The sequence below is a fragment of the Xenopus tropicalis genome, chromosome 9, assembly GCF_000004195.4.
Source record: "Xenopus tropicalis strain Nigerian chromosome 9, UCB_Xtro_10.0, whole genome shotgun sequence".
Taxonomy (NCBI): Eukaryota; Metazoa; Chordata; class Amphibia; order Anura; family Pipidae; genus Xenopus; species Xenopus tropicalis.
Window position 1 is genome coordinate 43,117,070 of NC_030685.2, and position 19,050 is coordinate 43,136,119.

A 19,050-nucleotide genomic window follows, 5' to 3' on the forward strand; every position below is an offset into this window, starting at 1 on the left:
GAGGAAATTAAGGTAGCCATAAAGCAACTGAAAGTAAACTAATTCACACTAATTGTAAAAACTTTCAATCGATATTTAACCTAGATATTAAATATCCCTAGTGGCTGGTAAACATCTGAGAAAGCTAATCACCCACATCTTTTCTGCGGCAAAACAAACAATATCTAAAGCCTGGAAATCTACAACACTGGACAAAAACTCTGTAACTCGATAATATGCTAATTATGGAAAGACTGGCAAGTATCTCAACTGGTCAATTAAAATCCCATAACAAAATCTTGGGCCCCTTGGATGACTTACCGAAATATCTCAACACATCTATAGGACTAATCACGTCAATCTTGAAAGGATACCTCCTAAAAGTGAACCTACAGTGGCTTGCAAAAGTATTCGGCCCCCTTGAAGTTTTCCACATTTTTTCACATTACAGCCACAAACATGAATCAATTTTATTGGAATTCCACGTGAAAGACCAATACAAAGTGGTGTACACGTGAGAAGTGGAACGAAAATCATACATGATTCCAAACATTTTTTACAAATAAATAACTGCAAAGTGGGGTGTGCATAATTATTCAGCCCCTTTTGGTCTGAGTGCAGTCAGTTGCCCATAGACATTGCCTGATGAGTGCAAATGACTAAATAGAGTGCAACCTGTGTGTAATCTAATGTCAGTACAAATACAGCTGCTCTGTGACGGCCTCAGAGGTTGTCTAAGAGAATATTGGGAGCAACAACACCATGAAGTCCAAAGAACACACCAGACAGGCCAGGGATAAAGTTATTGAGAAATTTAAAGCAGGCTTAGGCTACAAAAAGATTTCCAAAACCTTGAACATCCCACGGAGCACTGTTCAAGTGATCATTCAGAAATGGAAGGAGTATAGCACAACTGTAAACCTACCAAGACAAGGCCGTCCACCTAAACTCACAGGCCGAACAAGGAGATCGCTGATCAGAAATGCAGCCAAGAGGCCCATGGTGACTCTGGACGAGCTGCAGAGATCTACAGCTCAGGTGGGGGAATCTGTACATAGGACAACTATTAGTCGTGCACTGCACAAAGTTGACCTTTATGGAAGAGTGGCAAGAAGAAAGCCATTGTTAACAGAAAACCATAAGAAGTCCCGTTTGCAGTTTGCCACAAGCCATGTGGGGGACACCGCAAACATGTGGAAGAAGGTGCTCTGGTCAGATGAGACCAAAATGGAACTTTTTGGACAAAATGCAAAACACTATGTGTGGCGGAAAACTAACACTGCACATCACTCTGAACACACCATCCCCACTGTCGAATATGGTGGTGGCAGCATCATGCTCTGGGGGTGCTTCTCTTCAGCAGGGACAGGGAAGCTGGTCAGAGTTGATGGGAAGATGGATGGAGCCAAATACAGGGCAATCTTGGAAGAAAACCTCTTGGAGTCTACAAAAGACTTGAGACTGGGGCCGGAGGTTCACCTTCCAGCAGGACAACGACCCTAAACATAAAGCCACGGCAACAATGGAATGGTTTAAAACAAAACATATCCATGTGTTAGAATGGCCCAGTCAAAGTCCAGATCTAAATCCAATGGAGAATCTGTGGCAAGATCTGAAAACTGCTGTTCACAAACACTGTCCATCTAATCTGACTGAGCTGGAGCTGTTTTGCAAAGAAGAATGGGCAAGGATTTCAGTCTCTAGATGTGCAAAGCTGGTAGAGACATACCCTAAAAGACTGGCAGCTGTAATTGCAGCAAAAGGTGGTTCTACAAAGTATTGACTCAGGGGGCTGAATAATTATGCACACCCCACTTTGCAGTTATTTATTTGTAAAAAATGTTTGGAATCATGTATGATTTTCGTTCCACTTCTCACATGTACACCACTTTGTATTGGTCTTTCACGTGGAATTCCAATAAAATTGATTCATGTTTGTGGCTGTAATGTGACAAAATGTGGAAAAGTTCAAGGGGGCCGAATACCTTTGCAAGCCACTGTATATTCCTAAAAAAACAAGACCTGAACTTATGCCTGCAAAACTGTAGACCGACAAATAAATACCCACAAGAACTTACTTCCCAAATTTTACTCGCTATATCCCCATTTCTACTTCTTTCCTTTTTTTTATTGTTTGTGGTTACCCCCTTTACCCTGAAGTGTCCCCTCCCTTCCCCCCCCCCCCCCAATGTTTATGGCTATATTACATACTTACCTGGCACCCTGGCATACCCCAACAGGTGCTCCTCTGTACATTGTTATTCTAAATTGCAAAATAAAAACATTTCTAAAAAAAAAAAAAATTGACGCATTCGGTTGCGCACTATTTAAAGCAGGCAATATGCGACTTAACGCATGCGATAATACTTTAGCGAATCTGGCGTTTTTTTCCGCATCTATCTTAAGGCAAAAAAGCATGCGATAACGCTTATTGCACTTTAGTGAATCACACCTCATATGTAAAACATTGTTTCTTATAAAGCCTTTTCTTGTAGCCAGTAATGTATAATGGAATAAAAACACATAGAAAAACTGCCTTATTACTAAAATCCACCCTTTATATTGGATATTTTTACTGATACATATATTGGTCAGATAGATAGATATCTAATAGTCTTCAGTTAAATATTTGTTTTGAAGGTATAGTTTTAAAGGAGAAAGAAAGGCATTTGGGCATTTTACTGCCAACAGATTAGCCACATAAGTGCCACTTACAACACTATATTTATTCTGCAGACAACTTTACCATACCTAAGTAAACAGCCCTAGAAGCTTCATCTGTTTGTTTAAAATAGCAGCTGCCGCTTTAGTTCGGTCTCAGTAGCTTCCGTGCTGCTCTAGTGTTTGATAGCTCAGATCACACATTCTTATGGGAAGCCGGAGAAAAGAGAGAGCTGTGCAGACTCCGGCCCCGGGAATGAAGGATTTTTCTGAAAGAAGTGTGATATAGTGTTTGGTGACCCACCATGTAGGATCAAAAAAAGCTTAATTAGCCAAGCCAATTCTTGTAATACACCTCCGCCTCAGGTGTCAATCCAACAGCACCCAAGAGTTAATTATCAAGAAAATGCTACATATACAGTGCTAGCTGCAAAATTTTTTTTTTTGCACAACATCTTTCGAGCCCCAATGGTCCTTAGTCAAGTGTTAATTTACCACAGTACATACAGTAGGTATAGAAAACTACACAGAACTGTTTTACATCTAGAAAATATAAATGTATAGTTGTTGATTTTATGTCTGCCATACATGGTTTGTAAGAATATTTTAGGCTACTAGTTGTGTTCCTCTATTCATGTCCTTATTGGTCTTTTTCTCTCTCTCTTTTTAGGGCACAGTAATTCGTGTGTTTTCTATTCCAGAGGGACAGAAACTTTTTGAGTTTCGTAGGGGTGTGAAAAGGTAACTATTTTTCAGATGCTTGTTGATTTTTCATGAGGATAAAACTGTAATAACCTTAATCTAATATGCATGTTTTCACCCAGGTGTGTGAGCATTTGTTCGTTGGCTTTCAGCATGGACAGTATCTTCCTTTCTGCCTCAAGTAACACAGAGACTGTGCACATTTTCAAGTTGGAGACTATCAAAGAAAAGTATGATCTGAGTATTTTTAATATCTACAACATATGTAAGAATTTTTTTTTTTTTTTTTTTAAGAATTACATACATAGTAAACATAGTAAGTTGTGATGGCTTTGTCCGCGCTCTACTAATAATATATATATATATATATATATATAAAAACAAAATGAAATACTGGCACTCACGTATAATCCACAGCTTGGCCTGGGTGCAATCCTCAAAATTAGAATGAACACGAATTGGGAAAAGAAGCCGCACTCACAGGACTTAAGTACAAAAATAAAAAACTTTTAATGGTAAATCAGTGAACTGATTTACCATTAAAAGTTTTTTATTTTTGTACTTAAGTCCTGTGAGTGCGGCTTCTTTTCCCAATTCGTATATATATATATATATATATATATATATATATATATATATATATATATATATATATATACATACATACATACATACAGTGGCTTGCAAAAGTATTTGGCCCCCTTGAACTTTTCCACATTTTGTCACATTACAGCCACAAACATGAATCAATTTTATTGGAATTCCACGTGGAAGACCAATACAATGTGGTGTACATGTGAGAAGTGGAACGAAAATCATACATGATTCCAAACATTTTTTACAAATAAATAACTACAAAGTGGGGTGTGCGTAATTATTCAGCCCCCTGAGTCAATACTTTGTAGAACCACCTTTTGCTGCAATTACAGCTGCCAGTCTTTTAGGGTATGTCTCTACCAGCTTTGCACATCTAGAGACTGAAATCCTTGCCCATTCTTCTTTGCAAAACAGCTCCAGCTCAGTCAGATTAGATGGACAGCGTTTGTGAACAGCAGTTTTCAGATCTTGCCACAGATTCTCCATTGGATTTAGATCTGGACTTTGACTGGGCCATTCTAACACATTGATATGTTTTGTTTTAAACCATTCCATTGTTGCCCTGACTTTATGTTTAGGGTCGTTGTCCTGCTGGAAGGTGAACCTCCGCCCCAGTCTCAAGTCTTTTGCAGAATCCAAGAGGTTTTCTTCCAAGATTGCCCTGTATTTGGCTCCATCCACCTTCCCATCAACTCTGACCAGCTTTCCCTGTCCCTGCTGAAAAGAAGCACCCCCAGAGCATGATGCTGCCACCACCATATTTGACAGCGGGGATGGTGTGTTCAGAGTGATGTGCAGTGTTAGTTTTCCGCCACACATAGCGTTTTGCATTTTGGCCAAAAAGTTCCATTTTGGTCTTATCTGACCAGAGCACCTTCTTCCACATGTTTGCTGTGTCCCCCACATGGCTTGTGGCAAACTGCAAACGGAACTTCTTATGGTTTTCTGTTAACAATGACTTTCTTCTTGCCACTCTTCCATAAAGGCCAACTTTGTGCAGTGCACGACTAATAGTTGTCCTATGGACAGATTCCCCCACCTGAGCTGTAGATATCTGCAGCTTGTCCAGAGTCACCATGGGCCTCTTGGCTGCATTTCTGATCAGCGCTCTCCTTGTTCAGCCTGTGAGTTTAGGTGGACGGCCTTGTCTTGGTAGGTTTACAGTTGTGCCATACTCCTTTCATTTCTGAATGATCGCTTGAACAGTGCTCCGTGGGATGTTCAAGGCTTTGGAAATCTTTTTGTAGCCTAAGCCTGCTTTAAATTTCTCAATAACTTTATCCCTGACCTGTCTGGTGTGTTCTTTGGACTTCATGGTGTTGTTGCTCCCCATATTCTCTTAGACAACCTCTGAGGCCGTCACAGAGCAGCTGAATTTGTACTGACATTAGATTACACACAGGTGCACTCTATTTAGTCATTAGCACTCATCAGGCAATGTCTATGGGCAACTGACTGCAATCAGACCAAAGGGGGCTGAATAATTACGCACACCCCACTTTGCAATTATTTATTTGTAAAAAATGTTTGGAATCATGTATGATTTTCGTTCCACTTCTCACGTGTACACCACTTTGTATTGGTCTTTCACGTGGAATTCCAATAAAATTGATTCATGTTTGTGGCTCTAATGTGACAAAATGTCGAAACGCTCAAGGGGGCCGAATACTTTTACAAGCCACTGTATATATCAGGGGTGGGCAAACTACGGCCCGCGGGCCACATCCGGCCCGTTGGCCTTTTTAATCCGGCCCGCCGACTCCGGGTCCCTTTAAATAATTTCTGGGCCCTGATTGGTTGCGCTTTGTGCGTGCTCGTGATGTCAATACGCAGGGAGCGCAACCATAAAAAAGGACGCAGCGGGGAGCCGGGGAACAGACGCAGCGGAACGATGGAGGGAGCTGCAGGTCGGAGAGATGGAGGATGCTGGTGGAGGGGGAGCTGGTGGGAGGATGTTAGCCCGGCCTGGCCCGCCTGTGAGTAAATGTGGCCCCCGAGCCAAAAACTTTGCCCACCCCTGGTATAAATATATATATATAATTATTTTATTTTATAGTGTTCAATTAAGTGACCAAACAAAATAAAATGAAAAAAAAAAAACACACACTAAGTGCTGGTTAATTGAAAATACGCCACAATTTGTGCTTATGAGCTGCTTTCCTCCAGCTAATCCACACACTAATCGCTAATTAACCACACTAAGTTGGCGCTCCTAATAAATTACAATCAATAAATCAAGAACCAGTGACTATTTTTATAAAAATAACCAAGTGAGTTTTATTTTTAATTTACACCGTGAACAAAAATAAAAAAGAAATATATAGTAGTAATAGACCTTTTATCATTCTAGCAGTTCATACGTTAAAAGAAGATAGAGTAGGATTCAAGTATCTAACTAATTCAGATATTTACATAGACAAATAAATCAGGGTTAAAAAAAAATCACATCTCTCCCCCAATAATTAAAATCCAAATTGATTTCCACATTTAAAGTATAGATGGTTTATGATATCACAGTCACCATGCCCTTGTATTTCTATTTTTAAGAACAGCCCTTAGTTTTCATTAAAGATGCATTAGATAAGAGTAATATCCCTGATTCATTCAGAGAAAACGGGCATACGGGAAAAAAAGGAAGTTTAGTAGAATATCTATTTATAAAAATCGTTCTGGGTACCAATTGTATATGCCTATTAAATCTACTGAGATAAAACCCCCAAGCAATAACTCAATATTAAAATCAGAGTCCCGGCCGGGACGGACAGATGGACGCGCAGGTTTTCATACCGCTCGCCCACGCGACTCATTCAGCGGCGTCACTGTAAAGGTGCAATCGCAACTCGCTCGGCGGCGTCACTGTTTGGACGGATCCCTGCTAAGGCCACTCCTCGTGTTGCCGCGTTTCGCGCACATGCGCTTTTTCGTGGACTAATCCCCTGGGGGTTCTCCTCTCTCTTTTAGGGCTCTGGCACATGAGGAGATTTGTCGCCTGCGTTTTTTCCCCCCAACGCTTTGGCGACAAGTCGCCACGACAATACACACGAAGAGATTTCATGCAAGTTGAGCTCGAGGCAATCTGCTACCCATGGTACCACTCAACAGTTACCCCTCCCACATGTTTACTCAAGTCGCCAAATCGCTCTTTTAAAAATCGCCTGCGACAAATCTCCTTGTGTGCCAGAGCCCTTATACCCACACTCTCAGACAGACCAAACATTAACCCCTGCACCTCCTTTCAAAATAAATAATCCTTAGAGCTTCCTATATCCATATAAACTTGCCTGTTCCTGTTGTATTAATCATCCCTCCATAAGTTAATAATCACCAGATAAATAAACTTAACAATAAAAAAATACTGAATTCATTCACCAAAACTCTTGGTATTATACATCTCTCTATAGGTCAGAATAGTAATCAGTAAATAAAAAAAAATAAATAAATAAAAAAAATAAATAATAAATAAAAATATATTTCTACCCTAATAAAAAAGAAAAAAAAGGGTAAAACCCAAAATACTAAGTACATTCACCTAAGATGATACTGAATTCATGCAGCCAGGGTTTGAATCTATAACTTTAACCTTTTACTATCTGACTCCTAAGGTATTGAACCCTACTACAGGTATTCAGATACTCCTAAGGTATCAAAGAGAAATATCTGGGGGCTGGCATACCTGTGGCAAGTGCTCTCAATGCAATTTTTGCCCTAAGAAAATTATTGAGATTGAGATATTAGGGAATTGTACTAAATATATTATTAGGAACCACATCTCATTTTGGTCCCAGTATGTAATTTACATAATTGAGTGCTGTTGCAGTAAAAGGTATGTTGGTCGTACCATCCAAGCCTTCCGTACCAGATTATATGAGCATATTAGGAAGATCAGGTTAGACATTTTTTTGAGATACATGGATCGAATGTAAGATATTTGAAAGCTTGGGCAATAGAGCAGATAGAACTGGATTATAGAGGAGGTGATAGGTTAGCAGCACTAGATAGAAGAGAAGCCTTCTGAATATTTGCATTGAATACATTTGAACCAATAGGGTTCAGTGAAAATTGGAATATTAAATCATTCCTATAGTGTTAAGTTATAAATACGTAAATAGAATTGTATTTTTTGGTTTTTTTTTGTACATTTTTTATTCACTTAATTTGGATGCTTATAGTAGGGTTTGATACCTTAGGAGTATCTGGACACCTGTAGTAGGGTTTGATACCTTAGGAGTCAGATAGTAAAAGGTTAAAGGTATAGATTCGAACCCTGGCTGCATGAATTCAGTATCATCTTAGGTGAATGAACTTAGTATTTTGGGTTTTACACTTTTTTTTTTCTTTTTTATTAGGGTAGAAATATATTTTTGTTTATTATTTTATTTTTTTATTTTTATTTACCGATTACTATTCTGACCTACCGAGAGATGTATATTACCAAGAGTTTTGGTGAATGTATTTAGTATTTTCCTATTGTTAAGTTTACTTATCTGGTGATTATTAACTTATTGAGGGATGATTAATACAACAGGAACAGGCAAGTTTATATGAATAGAGGAAGCTCTAAGGATTATTTACTTAGAGGGGGTGCAGGGGTTAATGTTTGGGGGTGAGATGTGATTTTTTTAACCCTGATCTATTTGTCTATGTAAATATCTGAATTAGTTAGATACTTGAATCCTACTCTATCTACCTTTAATGTATGAACTGCTAGAATCATAAAAGGTCTATTACTACTATATATTTCTTTTTTATTTTTGTTCACGGTGTAAATTAAAAATAAAACTCACTTGGTTATTTTTATAAAAATAGTCACTTGTTCTTGATTTATTTATTGTAATTTATTAGGAGCATCAATGTCCATCACGTTCAACCTTTTATGCTTATATATAACCTTCCTAACTGCTAGTTGATCCAGAGAACCTCCCTAATTTGCCGCAGAGGGGGAAAAATTCCTTTCTGACTCCGAGATGGCAATTGGACCAGTCCCTAGATCAACTTGTACTAAGAGCTATCTCCTATAACTCTGTATTCCCTCACTTGCTAAAAAGCCATCCAGCCCCTTCTTAAAGCTATATAATGTATCAGCCAGTACGATTCAGGGAGAAAATTCCATAACATAACAACACTCAATGTAAAAAAACCCTTTCCGAATATTCAGATGTAACCTCCTTTCTTGTAAATCAGAATGTGTGTCTTTGTGTCTGCTGGAAGGACCTACAAGTAAATAAATCATTAGATTATTATATGATCTCATATATATTTAAACATAGTTATTATATCACCCCTTAAAGAAGAAGAAAGGCAAAGTCAATTGGGGGTACAAGGTAAGCGGTTAAAGTCACTTGTGGCAGGGCCGCTATCAGAAATCACGGGGCCGACATTTGTAGCCAGGGCCCCCTAAAACACTGGTAGCCAGGGCCCCCCTAAAACATTGGTAGCCAGGGTAACGTTTTGCATTGGTGCCAGGGCAGAGATCCCCTAAAACAGTGCTAGCCAGCCCAGGGCCCCCTAAAACATTGCTGGTCCTCCCCCAGTGTCCTCATACTTATGGCCTGCTCCCCACTGCAGCATCCTCCCCAACATCCTCCAGCTCCCCCCTAGCATCCTCCACCTTCCCCGCAGCGTCCTCCCCAACATCCTCCAACTCTCCCCTAGCATCCTCAAGCTTCCCTCAGCATCCTCCACAGCATCCTCTAGCTTTTCCCCAGCATCCTCCAGCTTCCCTTACCATCCTCCAGCTTCCCCCAGCATCCTCCCCAACACCCTCCAGCTCCCTCCCCAGCATCCTCCAGCCCCCCCCACCATTCTCCATCGTCCTCCCCAGCATGCTCCAGCCCCACCTACCATCCTCCCCAGCATCCTCCAGCTCCACCTACCATCATCCAGCTTCCCCCAGCGTCCTCCCCACCATCCTCCAGCTTCCCCCAGCATCATCCCCAACATCCTCCAGCTTCCCGTGCTTCCTGTGGCACCCACCTGCTACGTGCGCTTCCTTCAGCTGGATCCTCTTCTTATGCCCACCGGCTCGCCCCTGCATCCAGTTTTTATAAGGTTGCGCCATGTACATACTGACGTCACACGTACGCATGGGGCGCAGCCAATTGAATTGCCCGCTGACCACCAATGACCCAGGGGCCCATAGTTCTTTAAAGCTGTATGACGACCCTTTAAAGCAACAATCGTCCGGGCCCAGGACAACAGTCCCCCCTGTGCCCCCCTGATGGTGGCCCTGCTTGAGGGTGCCTAACATTTTGGCACCCCAAGTGACTTTGTCTTTCCTTCTCCTTTAAGCATCTCTTCACAAGCGTAAACAATCCCAACCAAACCAATCTTACATTATAACTGAGACTTAACATACCCTTTAGCAGCTTTTAATATAACTTTTAATATAACTTAAAACCTTGTTTTCCCTTGCAGCTGCTGCCTGGCATTGCTTCCTACAGCCAAATTTATCTATAGTGCAGTCTCATTAAGGGTATAAGTCACTTGCATATTTTTATATTCCCAATGCATGACCTTACATTTATCAACATTAAATCTTATCTGCCACTTAGCCCCCCAGATTATTAAGATCCTGCAGCAAGGATGCCACGTCCTGGATGGAATTAATTGGGTTGCATAGTAACATAGTAAGTTGGGTTGAAAAAAGACATACGTCCATCAAGTTCAACCATAATGCCTATATATAACCTGCCTAACTACTAGTTGATCCAGAGGAAGGCAAAAAACCCCATCTGAAGCCTCTCTAATTTGCCGCAGAGGGGAAAGAATTCCTTCCTGACTCCAAGATGGCAATCGGACCAGTCCCTGGATCAACTTGTACTAAGAGCTATCTCCCATAACCCTGTATTCCCTCACTTGCTAAGAATCCATCCAGCCCCTTCTTAAAGCTATATAATGTATCAGCCAGTACAACTGATTCGGGGAGGCATAGTTTTGTGTAATCTGCAAACATGAATGTATTATTTACCATACCTTCCCTTAAGTCATTAATAAAAGTGGACCCAGTACAGAACCCTAAGGGACCCCACTGAGAACCTTACTCCAAGTAGAGAATGTACCATTACCAACCACCTTCTGTACCCAATCATGTAACCAATTTCCTATCCAAGTGCAAACAACTTTACTAAGACCAACAGACCTTAGTTTAGAAAGCAGTTGTTTGGGGGGCACTATATTAAATTATTTGGCAAAATCCAAATAGTTTACATTTATTAAATTGCTGGGTTCTTTACTATCTGTAACCTTTAACATTTTTTTTAAAGTTACTATATAACACCCTAAATATGAACACCAGATGTCTACAGTTTTATGTCCAATATACATAGGTTTATCGAAGTACACTTACAGACCCCAAAATATACCTTGTACACACTAATTTCATGGCTAACATTTATCTAATTCATAAACACAGGGGCAGTTTTGTGTGTGGTAAAAGAGGCAAAAATGGAGGGTGACCCCTGACAATAATAGATTTTTGGAAAGGTTGGACATTTTCTACACTAAGCTACCAAACAACAAAGCTTTCCTAAACTTAGAAGTTTTGAAAACTTTTATCAAAATCACCTAAAAATGTTTCAATTTGCCGCATTTATCTCTTTTTACATACAATGGCAAATCATGCATATTGGGCATCAATGTGGTTATGTACGGACCTCAAATAAATGTAGTGCCTATAAATTTTTTAACCTGCCAACTCAGCTTCAGCAAAAGGAGTCCCTGACTGCATATTATGTGCCATAAGACCCACTAACTGAACAGAGACCCCCAGAAAAACATATATTTTTGAAAAGTACACATTCTGACAAATCCGAAACAGGCGAAGACGTATTTCAAAATGGCAAAGATACGCTAAAAGAAATGTAACGAACACAATACAATTAGGCAAATCAATGAAATAACAATGTATGGATTCAGATTCTCGCAGTTAGAAACCCCCTTTTTTGGTGTTAAAAGGTGTGTTTGCAAAAGAATGCATATGATGTTTTGGATTATATTAACCATGTTGTTTCAGTTTTTCTACTACTGGGTATTTATCTAGTGGACTAGTTAGGGTAAAGGAGCTTGCAAGACAAAATTCCTATCTTCAGGGTAAGACTGAGGGATGCAGGGCACACTGGGGCTGGCCCTCAAGGGATCCCTGCCATTGACCCTCACCCCACAAGGAGTCCCCGCCTTGGGGAGCGGAGCAGGCATCTGCTCTGGGCAGGCGGGGAACATCTGTTTTTTCTGGTGCCCTTCCAGCTCAGTCCAACCCTGCCTGTCTTCATCTTGATCAGGGCCCTGCTGTACATGGACCTTCTGAACTTTTCAGTTATTTTTGGCTACAAGGATGGATAATTTAAAGGGGAAATATACCATAAATTTTCACAATGCACTAAACCATGTAAAATAGAAGTAAGTACCTTTATTTTAATACCTTTGTGTTCAAATATGTCCATAACTGCTTGAAAACTTTGCTCTACCCACCCCTTTTGCAAGCTTCTGGTTTAGACTCTTCATTATGTGGCTGGGAGCAGCCGGCCTTGATTGCTCCTGCTCTGCTCATGCCCCTCCCTTCCCATGTCTGCTTGCGTGTTATGATCGCTCCTCTATCCCCCCCCCCCCCCCCCGGCAGCAGCACAAGCAGAGAGACACAGAACATTTCACACAACACACATTTCACTCTGGCTTCTGACTTGAGAGGTTGTTCTTCTGCAAAAATTTAAAAAAATAGGAAAAAAGCTTCTGCAGGTTTGCTGCAAAACATTTACTGTGGGCAATGTTAACATGACATGTTTTGGGTCAATACTCTAAGATAGGCACTTTTCCATGCATGAAATGCAATTGTTGCGGTTCCATTATTAAGGGACCTAACATACATAGTGGGGTGGAAATCCCTTTGAAAGCATATGCCACATATAAGAGCAAATTTGTGATACATGTATTAAAGTGCCGTGCGGAATGTTATATGTGGGAAAAACTTTCTGTCCGGTTAATACATGTATAAAAGAACATAACATATTTAGACACCCCTGCACTAACCACTGATGTTCAAACCCAGATTGGTAACTGCCAGCTCAAACTTAACCTAGCTAAAACAGAGCTCATGGTCTTCCCGCCCAAACCTGGCCCTCCTCCTCTTTTCACCCTTACTATCGATGGCATGACCATCAACCCTGTAAATTCTGCACGCTGCCTTGGGTTATCTTTGACGACTCACTCTCCTTCTCTAACCATATTAATAACACTGCCAAAACCTGCCGTTTTTTCCTCCGCAATATTGCCAAGATATGCCCCTTTCTTTCACAAGTAACAGCTAAAACACTAATACATGCCCTTATCCTTTTCCGCCTAGATTACTGCAGTCTCCTACTAACTGGCCTCCCAGACTCCCACCTTTCTCCCATGCAATCAATTTTAAACTCTGCCGCCAGGATCCTCCTGCTCTCTCTTAAGAGGGAACCTGTTCAGCCTCAATTAAGCTCTCTTGCATGGTTGCCTGTTAAGCAAAGGATAGCTTACAAAATCCTTCTGCTAACATTCAAAGCCCTTCACTCCTCTGCTCCTCACTACGTTTCTTCACTGGTCCCTGCATGTTCCTGGTCGTCTCCTCCGTTCCTCCCAGAGCCTTCGTCTTTTTACACCATCCACACCCACTGCGCTCTCTCGTCTTAAACCTTTCTATCTAGCTGCTCCTTACCTCTGGAACTCTATCCCTGAATCGCTCCACAGGGAACACTCACACACTCTCTTTAAGAAAAACCTCAGCTGTTACCTTCTGGAGCACTAAAATATTATTTTGCCCAGTCCTGCGTTTAAGGGCAAATGCCCATACCTGGTGCACTCTTACCTTCCAGTTTGTGCCTGTATGTTACCCAACCACTTAGATTGTAAGCTCTACGGTTCAGGGACCTCCTTCCTACTGTGTCTCATACCACATGGCACTTATATATTTATTGTATTTATTTATTATATCACTTGTCCTCCCTGTGTGTAATTTTGTATTCTGTTAGATTGTACAGCGCTGTGTACCCTTGTGGCGCTTTATAAATAAAGTTATACACACGTACGTACGTACGTACGTACGTACGTACATAAGAACTGTATTCGGAATCTTATACGGATACATCTGTGTCAAGACACTTTATTGATAATATGTACAGTACTATTACAAAGAGAGGCTAGGTGGAAAAGACGCTTAGACTGTGTCATGCCGCGAGGTATGAATTAACAATACGCTTTACTCGGTTTCGTGTAGGTTCAATTATATATTGTCAACTCTATTTTTCAGGTGAATATAGTTAGCCAGCTAGTCGTTGGGAAACACTGATCTCCTGCCGTAAAAATCAGTACGGGTGAGTTACCTATTTCAGGAGATAGAGATATATAATAAGGCTGGCCGTTAAAGGTAATTTCATTAGTAACTGTTGCATGTTTTGCAGCCTATTTTTTTTCATTTTGTAAAGGTAATTTCAATTATATGGAAATGACTTAAAAATATTGCATTTAAACATGTATAGGTAATTTCAATATATAAAGGATTACATTATCCTGGATAGGCCCTCTATGGGCAATTTCATAGCACTGGCGTGGTTAGACACATGTAGACGTGCAGTGGCCCCCAAGAGTGCTTTTGGTGGATTATGTTCAGTTGGATCCCCTTTTCTTTTACGGAACTGTTTTTAATGAATTTCTAAGGACATTGGATCAATGCCTATGGATTTACTATTTGGGCTGTATGCTTTATTCACTTTGTACTTGTTTTTGATCATCTTATATATTATTGTTTTGATGTCCATGCACAATGTGGTATTATCCATGCTTAATCGCTGCACTATCACTTTAATGTTAATGTATAATGAAACATTATCTAGCTTAATTGCAGCACTTTTTTCATAAGGTATATTATATAATGACCCATCACTTATATGTAATTGTTGTCAGGGCCGCCATCAGAAATCACAACAAAATTTTCTAGGCCCCACCTCTTCCCATGCCCCCAATGGCCCCTCCCACAGTGAATCCTCCCATCAGTTTCCAAGCAGCCTATGCAATAAAATGTCTCTTTAAAAATAGCACACACTACACAGAACACAAATGAGTTTGATATTTGTTCACATTTATTACTATTATTATTTTTTTTTTCAAAGGTGTTTATTTATGCATTTATAACATAAAACAACATAAAACATTGACATTGGTTCTGCAGACGCGTTCTTTTCATGCCAGAGTACAAACGTTACATTAGGTTAAACAATCAATAATGTCCTACTCGAAATAGTGCTCAAATTCCTATTTCAGGAGGGAAAGGTTTGGGATTACCAGTGGGGGTTCAAGTTCCCAAGGGTGACCATGTGACGTTATTCCATGGTTTCAGCCCATGTTCCCCATACCTTGTCATACTTTTGAGGGCATCCTCTTGCTATATAGGTGAGTTGTATCAGCGGCAGGAGGGTTTTAATTAAATTGAGCCAGCTGGCAATTGTTGGGGGAGAATGTGCCATCCATTGAGAAAGTATGGTTTTCCTGGCATAAAACAGTAGCGTTCTGTAGAGGATACGCGATGTTAATGTAGGAATAGTGTCATCCACAATGCCAAAGAGGCAAACCTTGGGATTGATTATTTTAGGTAGGGCTGTTGTGTTTTGGATGTGGTCTAGAACCTGGTTCCAAAAGTGATGTATTTGTGGGCATGACCACATTAAGTGAAAGTAATTGGCCTCGGGGGCACCACATTTGGGGCACTGGGACGAGTCACGGATTCCCATTCGACATAGTCGTAACGGGGTCAGATGGAGTTTATGCATGATTTTGAACTGGATTAGCCTGTCTCTTGTGGATATCAGATAGTCATAGGCCCTGTCTGTCGCTTCCTCCCAATCTTCACTGTTCAGGTCCGGTATGTCTTGGTGCCAAGCTTTTTGGGCCGTAAGGAAGGGAGATTGGAGGGTAGAGAGGAGCAGGGAGTATAGTGTGGTGATCAGCTTTTTGGAAGAGGGGTTTTGGAGGGTGATTTCGAGCTTAGTGAGCACGAAGGGGACTATAGTTCTTTGGAATTGATGTCGGAATGCTTGTTGAAGTTGTAAATATGAGAACCAGGGTAGCAGCTCTCCTGTATCTGCATGTTTGATCTGGTTCCTAGGTAACAGGGCCCCAGCATTGGTCACATCTCCCAGTGTGCGTATGCCCCAGTGGGGCCACATTCGGTATGGGGCAATTTGTTGGAAATTGGGCAAGTAGGAGTTTCCCCATAGTGGCAGGCCCGGGGATAGGATTGGAGGCTTCAGGTTATATAAGTTTAGTATCTTTTGCCATGCTCTGTAGGGTGTCACAATAACTGGGTGAGTAGTTCGGATGTCTGATAATTTACGGAATGGGATATATTTTAGTGATTCCATTGAGCTAGCTAAGGTTGCCTGTAATGGAACATTAGGGTTGGCAAGATCAGGAGAGAACCACCATTGTACATAGTAGGCCTGCGCGGCTAGGAAGTAAAATTGCCAGTGTGGAAGGCCTAGCCCGCCTTCTGCAATTGGTGCTCTAAGTTTGGCTCTGGAGAATCTGGGAGGTTTATTGGCCCACAGGAAGGCAGTCTGTGTCTTGTCTAGAAGGGCGAAAAATTTGGACGGAATGGAAATAGGTGAGTTATGGAAAATATAGAGAAGGAATATCATCTTTAGCAGGTTGATCCTGCCCCATATAGACAGGGGGAGGTTAGCCCATATCAGCAGTTTCTCCTTCATGGTTTTAAGAACAGGATCTAGATTGTTGGGAATAAAGTCGCTCAGTTCCTTCCGTATTTGGATACCCAGGTATTTAAATGTATCAACCCATTGCAGGGGGGTGGGAGGGAACATATTGGGATCCATGTTTGGGTCTATAGGGAATACGCTGGATTTATCCCAATTAATTCTCAAGCCGGAGAAGTGCCCAAAGTGTTCCACTATGCGTAGAACTGTCTGTAGTGAGGCAACCGGGGAGTCTAGATACAGTAAGACATCATCAGCGTATAGGGATATACATTCCTCCACAGCCCCCAATTTGAGACCTGTTATGGCTGGAGAGTGTCGGATCAGAATGGCAAGGGGCTCTATTGCTAGGGCGAATAGGAGAGGTGACAGTGGGCAACCTTGTCGTGTACCTCTGGATAGAGAGAATTCTTGGGATAAGTGTCTATTTACATTGACTTTTGCTGTTGGTGCCTCATACAACATTCCCACCCATTTAATGAACTGTGCGCCGAGGCCGAACTTCTGGAGGAGTTCCAGGAGATAAGGCCATTCGACTGAATCGAAGGCTTTAGCTGCGTCCAGTGAGACTATTACTCGTGAACCTTTGTTAGTGTGGTTGGCATGGATATTAGTAAATAATCTGCGTATGTTTATATTAGTAGATCTATTTGGCATAAAGCCTGTTTGGTCAGGTTCAATTAGCTCTTCGATTACTAATTTCAGTCTGTTAGAGAGGATTTTTGCAAAGATTTTTGCATCCACATTGAGGAGGGAAATGGGTCTATAAGAGCCACACTCGAGTGGGTCCTTGCCCTCTTTAGGGATGACCACAATGAGGGCAGTGTTAAAGGAGCGAGGAAGTTTGTTCTTCTCCGTCGCATCAAGCAGGGTTTTGTGTAGCCAGGGAGAGATGAGTTCTGTAGAAGCCTTATACCAGTCAGCGGGAAGTCCGTCTGGGCCTGGTGTTTTGTTAGGTTGGAGTGAAGTTATTGCCTCTTGTACCTCCCCTAGTGTGATGGGGCTGTTGAGTTGGGCTCTAAGTAGAGGGGATAGTCGGGGGATGGGAATGGTGTCCAGATAGTTTGATAATTGCAGTGGGGTATAGTTGGCTTTAGTGGTGTAAAGCTGTTGGTAGTATTGTGCGAAAATGTCGGTTATATGGGCTGTTCCTGTAACTGTGTCCCCGTTCATGGAGGTAATCTTAGTGATGGTGTTGGAGGGAGCTTGGGCCTTTGAGAGATAGGCAAGGATCTTGCCGTTTTTTTCCCCTTGATCAAATGTTCTTTGTGTTGCATAGAGCAATTTTTTCTGTGTAAGTTTAATCCTGGTTTCTTCTAGTGCGGTTTGTGCCGCCCTAAAAGTGCGTAGGGTATCTGGGCCTGTGTGGGTAATGTATTCTTTCTCTGCTTCCATTAGTTTATTTTGTCTCTCTTCTAGCTCCTCTTTTGCCTTTTTCCTAACCCCTGTAATTGCTGAGGTAAGAGCACCCCTAAGAGTGGCTTTCCCAGCCTCCCACACTATATCAGTAGGGGCAGTTCCAGGGTTTAGCTCCCAAAACTCTTTTAGGGCACTATCGTTGGCTTCCTTGACATGCTCGTGCGTTAGCCACAAGGGGCTAAGTCGCCATAGTGCTTTTGTTGGGTCCTGTAGGAGATTTAATTCTACCATAATTGGTGAGTGGTCAGAGATTGCCCTAGGTATGTATTCCACCGAGGCCACCCTGGGGAGGAGATCAGAGGAGGCAAAGGATATGGGTGTTATATGTGGCTGAGAAGCAGGAGTATACCTTTTGGTTTGAGTGTTTCCAACGCCAGAGGTCAGTAAGGCTCATAGCTTGTGCCCATATTGGAAATGTGGGTGTAGGTTGGGGACCTGGAATCAGTTTGTCTAAGGCAGGGTCTAGAATGGCATTGTAGTCTCCCATAAGGAGCATGGGGGCTGGCGGGAAGGCCATCAATTTACTCATCATGTTATCTAGCAAGTCTTGGTTGTATGGCGGAGGTATGTATACACTAGCCAAAGTAAGGGGTTGGTTGAATAGGACACATGAAATCCGTATGAATCGCCCATAGTGATCGATTATTAGGTCTAGTACCTCCATTGGGATGCCCTTGCGAATTAAAACAGAAACACCTCTGGCATGGGAGGAGAAGGTGGCATGGTAAGCGTGAGATTAACCTGTGGCCCACCAGGTGGGTTTCTTGTAGTAGTAAAAGATCGGGTGCATATTTTTTAATATAATCAAACATCAATGCCCGTTTAAATTTGGAATTTAGGCCCCTAATGTTCCAAGAAATCATCTTAAGTGAACCCTTCATCTTGAAAGTTATGTAGTATTAATAGAGAGTAGAGCAAACAGCTTATACTTGATATACCAATGTCATGTGATATTACGCCGGTG

The 19,050-nt window shown here is 41.5% G+C and overlaps 1 protein-coding gene across 4 annotated transcripts in view; it reads left to right on the top strand.

The window, feature by feature from the left end:
• Nucleotides 1-19,050, top strand: part of wipi2 (WD repeat domain, phosphoinositide interacting 2) — a 327,029-nt gene that overhangs the window by 212,053 nt on the left and 95,926 nt on the right. For all 4 annotated transcript variants that reach the window (XM_031893131.1, XM_018097367.2, XM_031893132.1 and 1 more), the window contains exons 7-8: nt 3,311-3,381; nt 3,465-3,572. In XM_031893131.1, the coding sequence (XP_031748991.1) occupies nt 3,311-3,381; nt 3,465-3,572 (179 nt within the window). The remainder of the gene's footprint in view (nt 1-3,310; nt 3,382-3,464; nt 3,573-19,050) is intronic.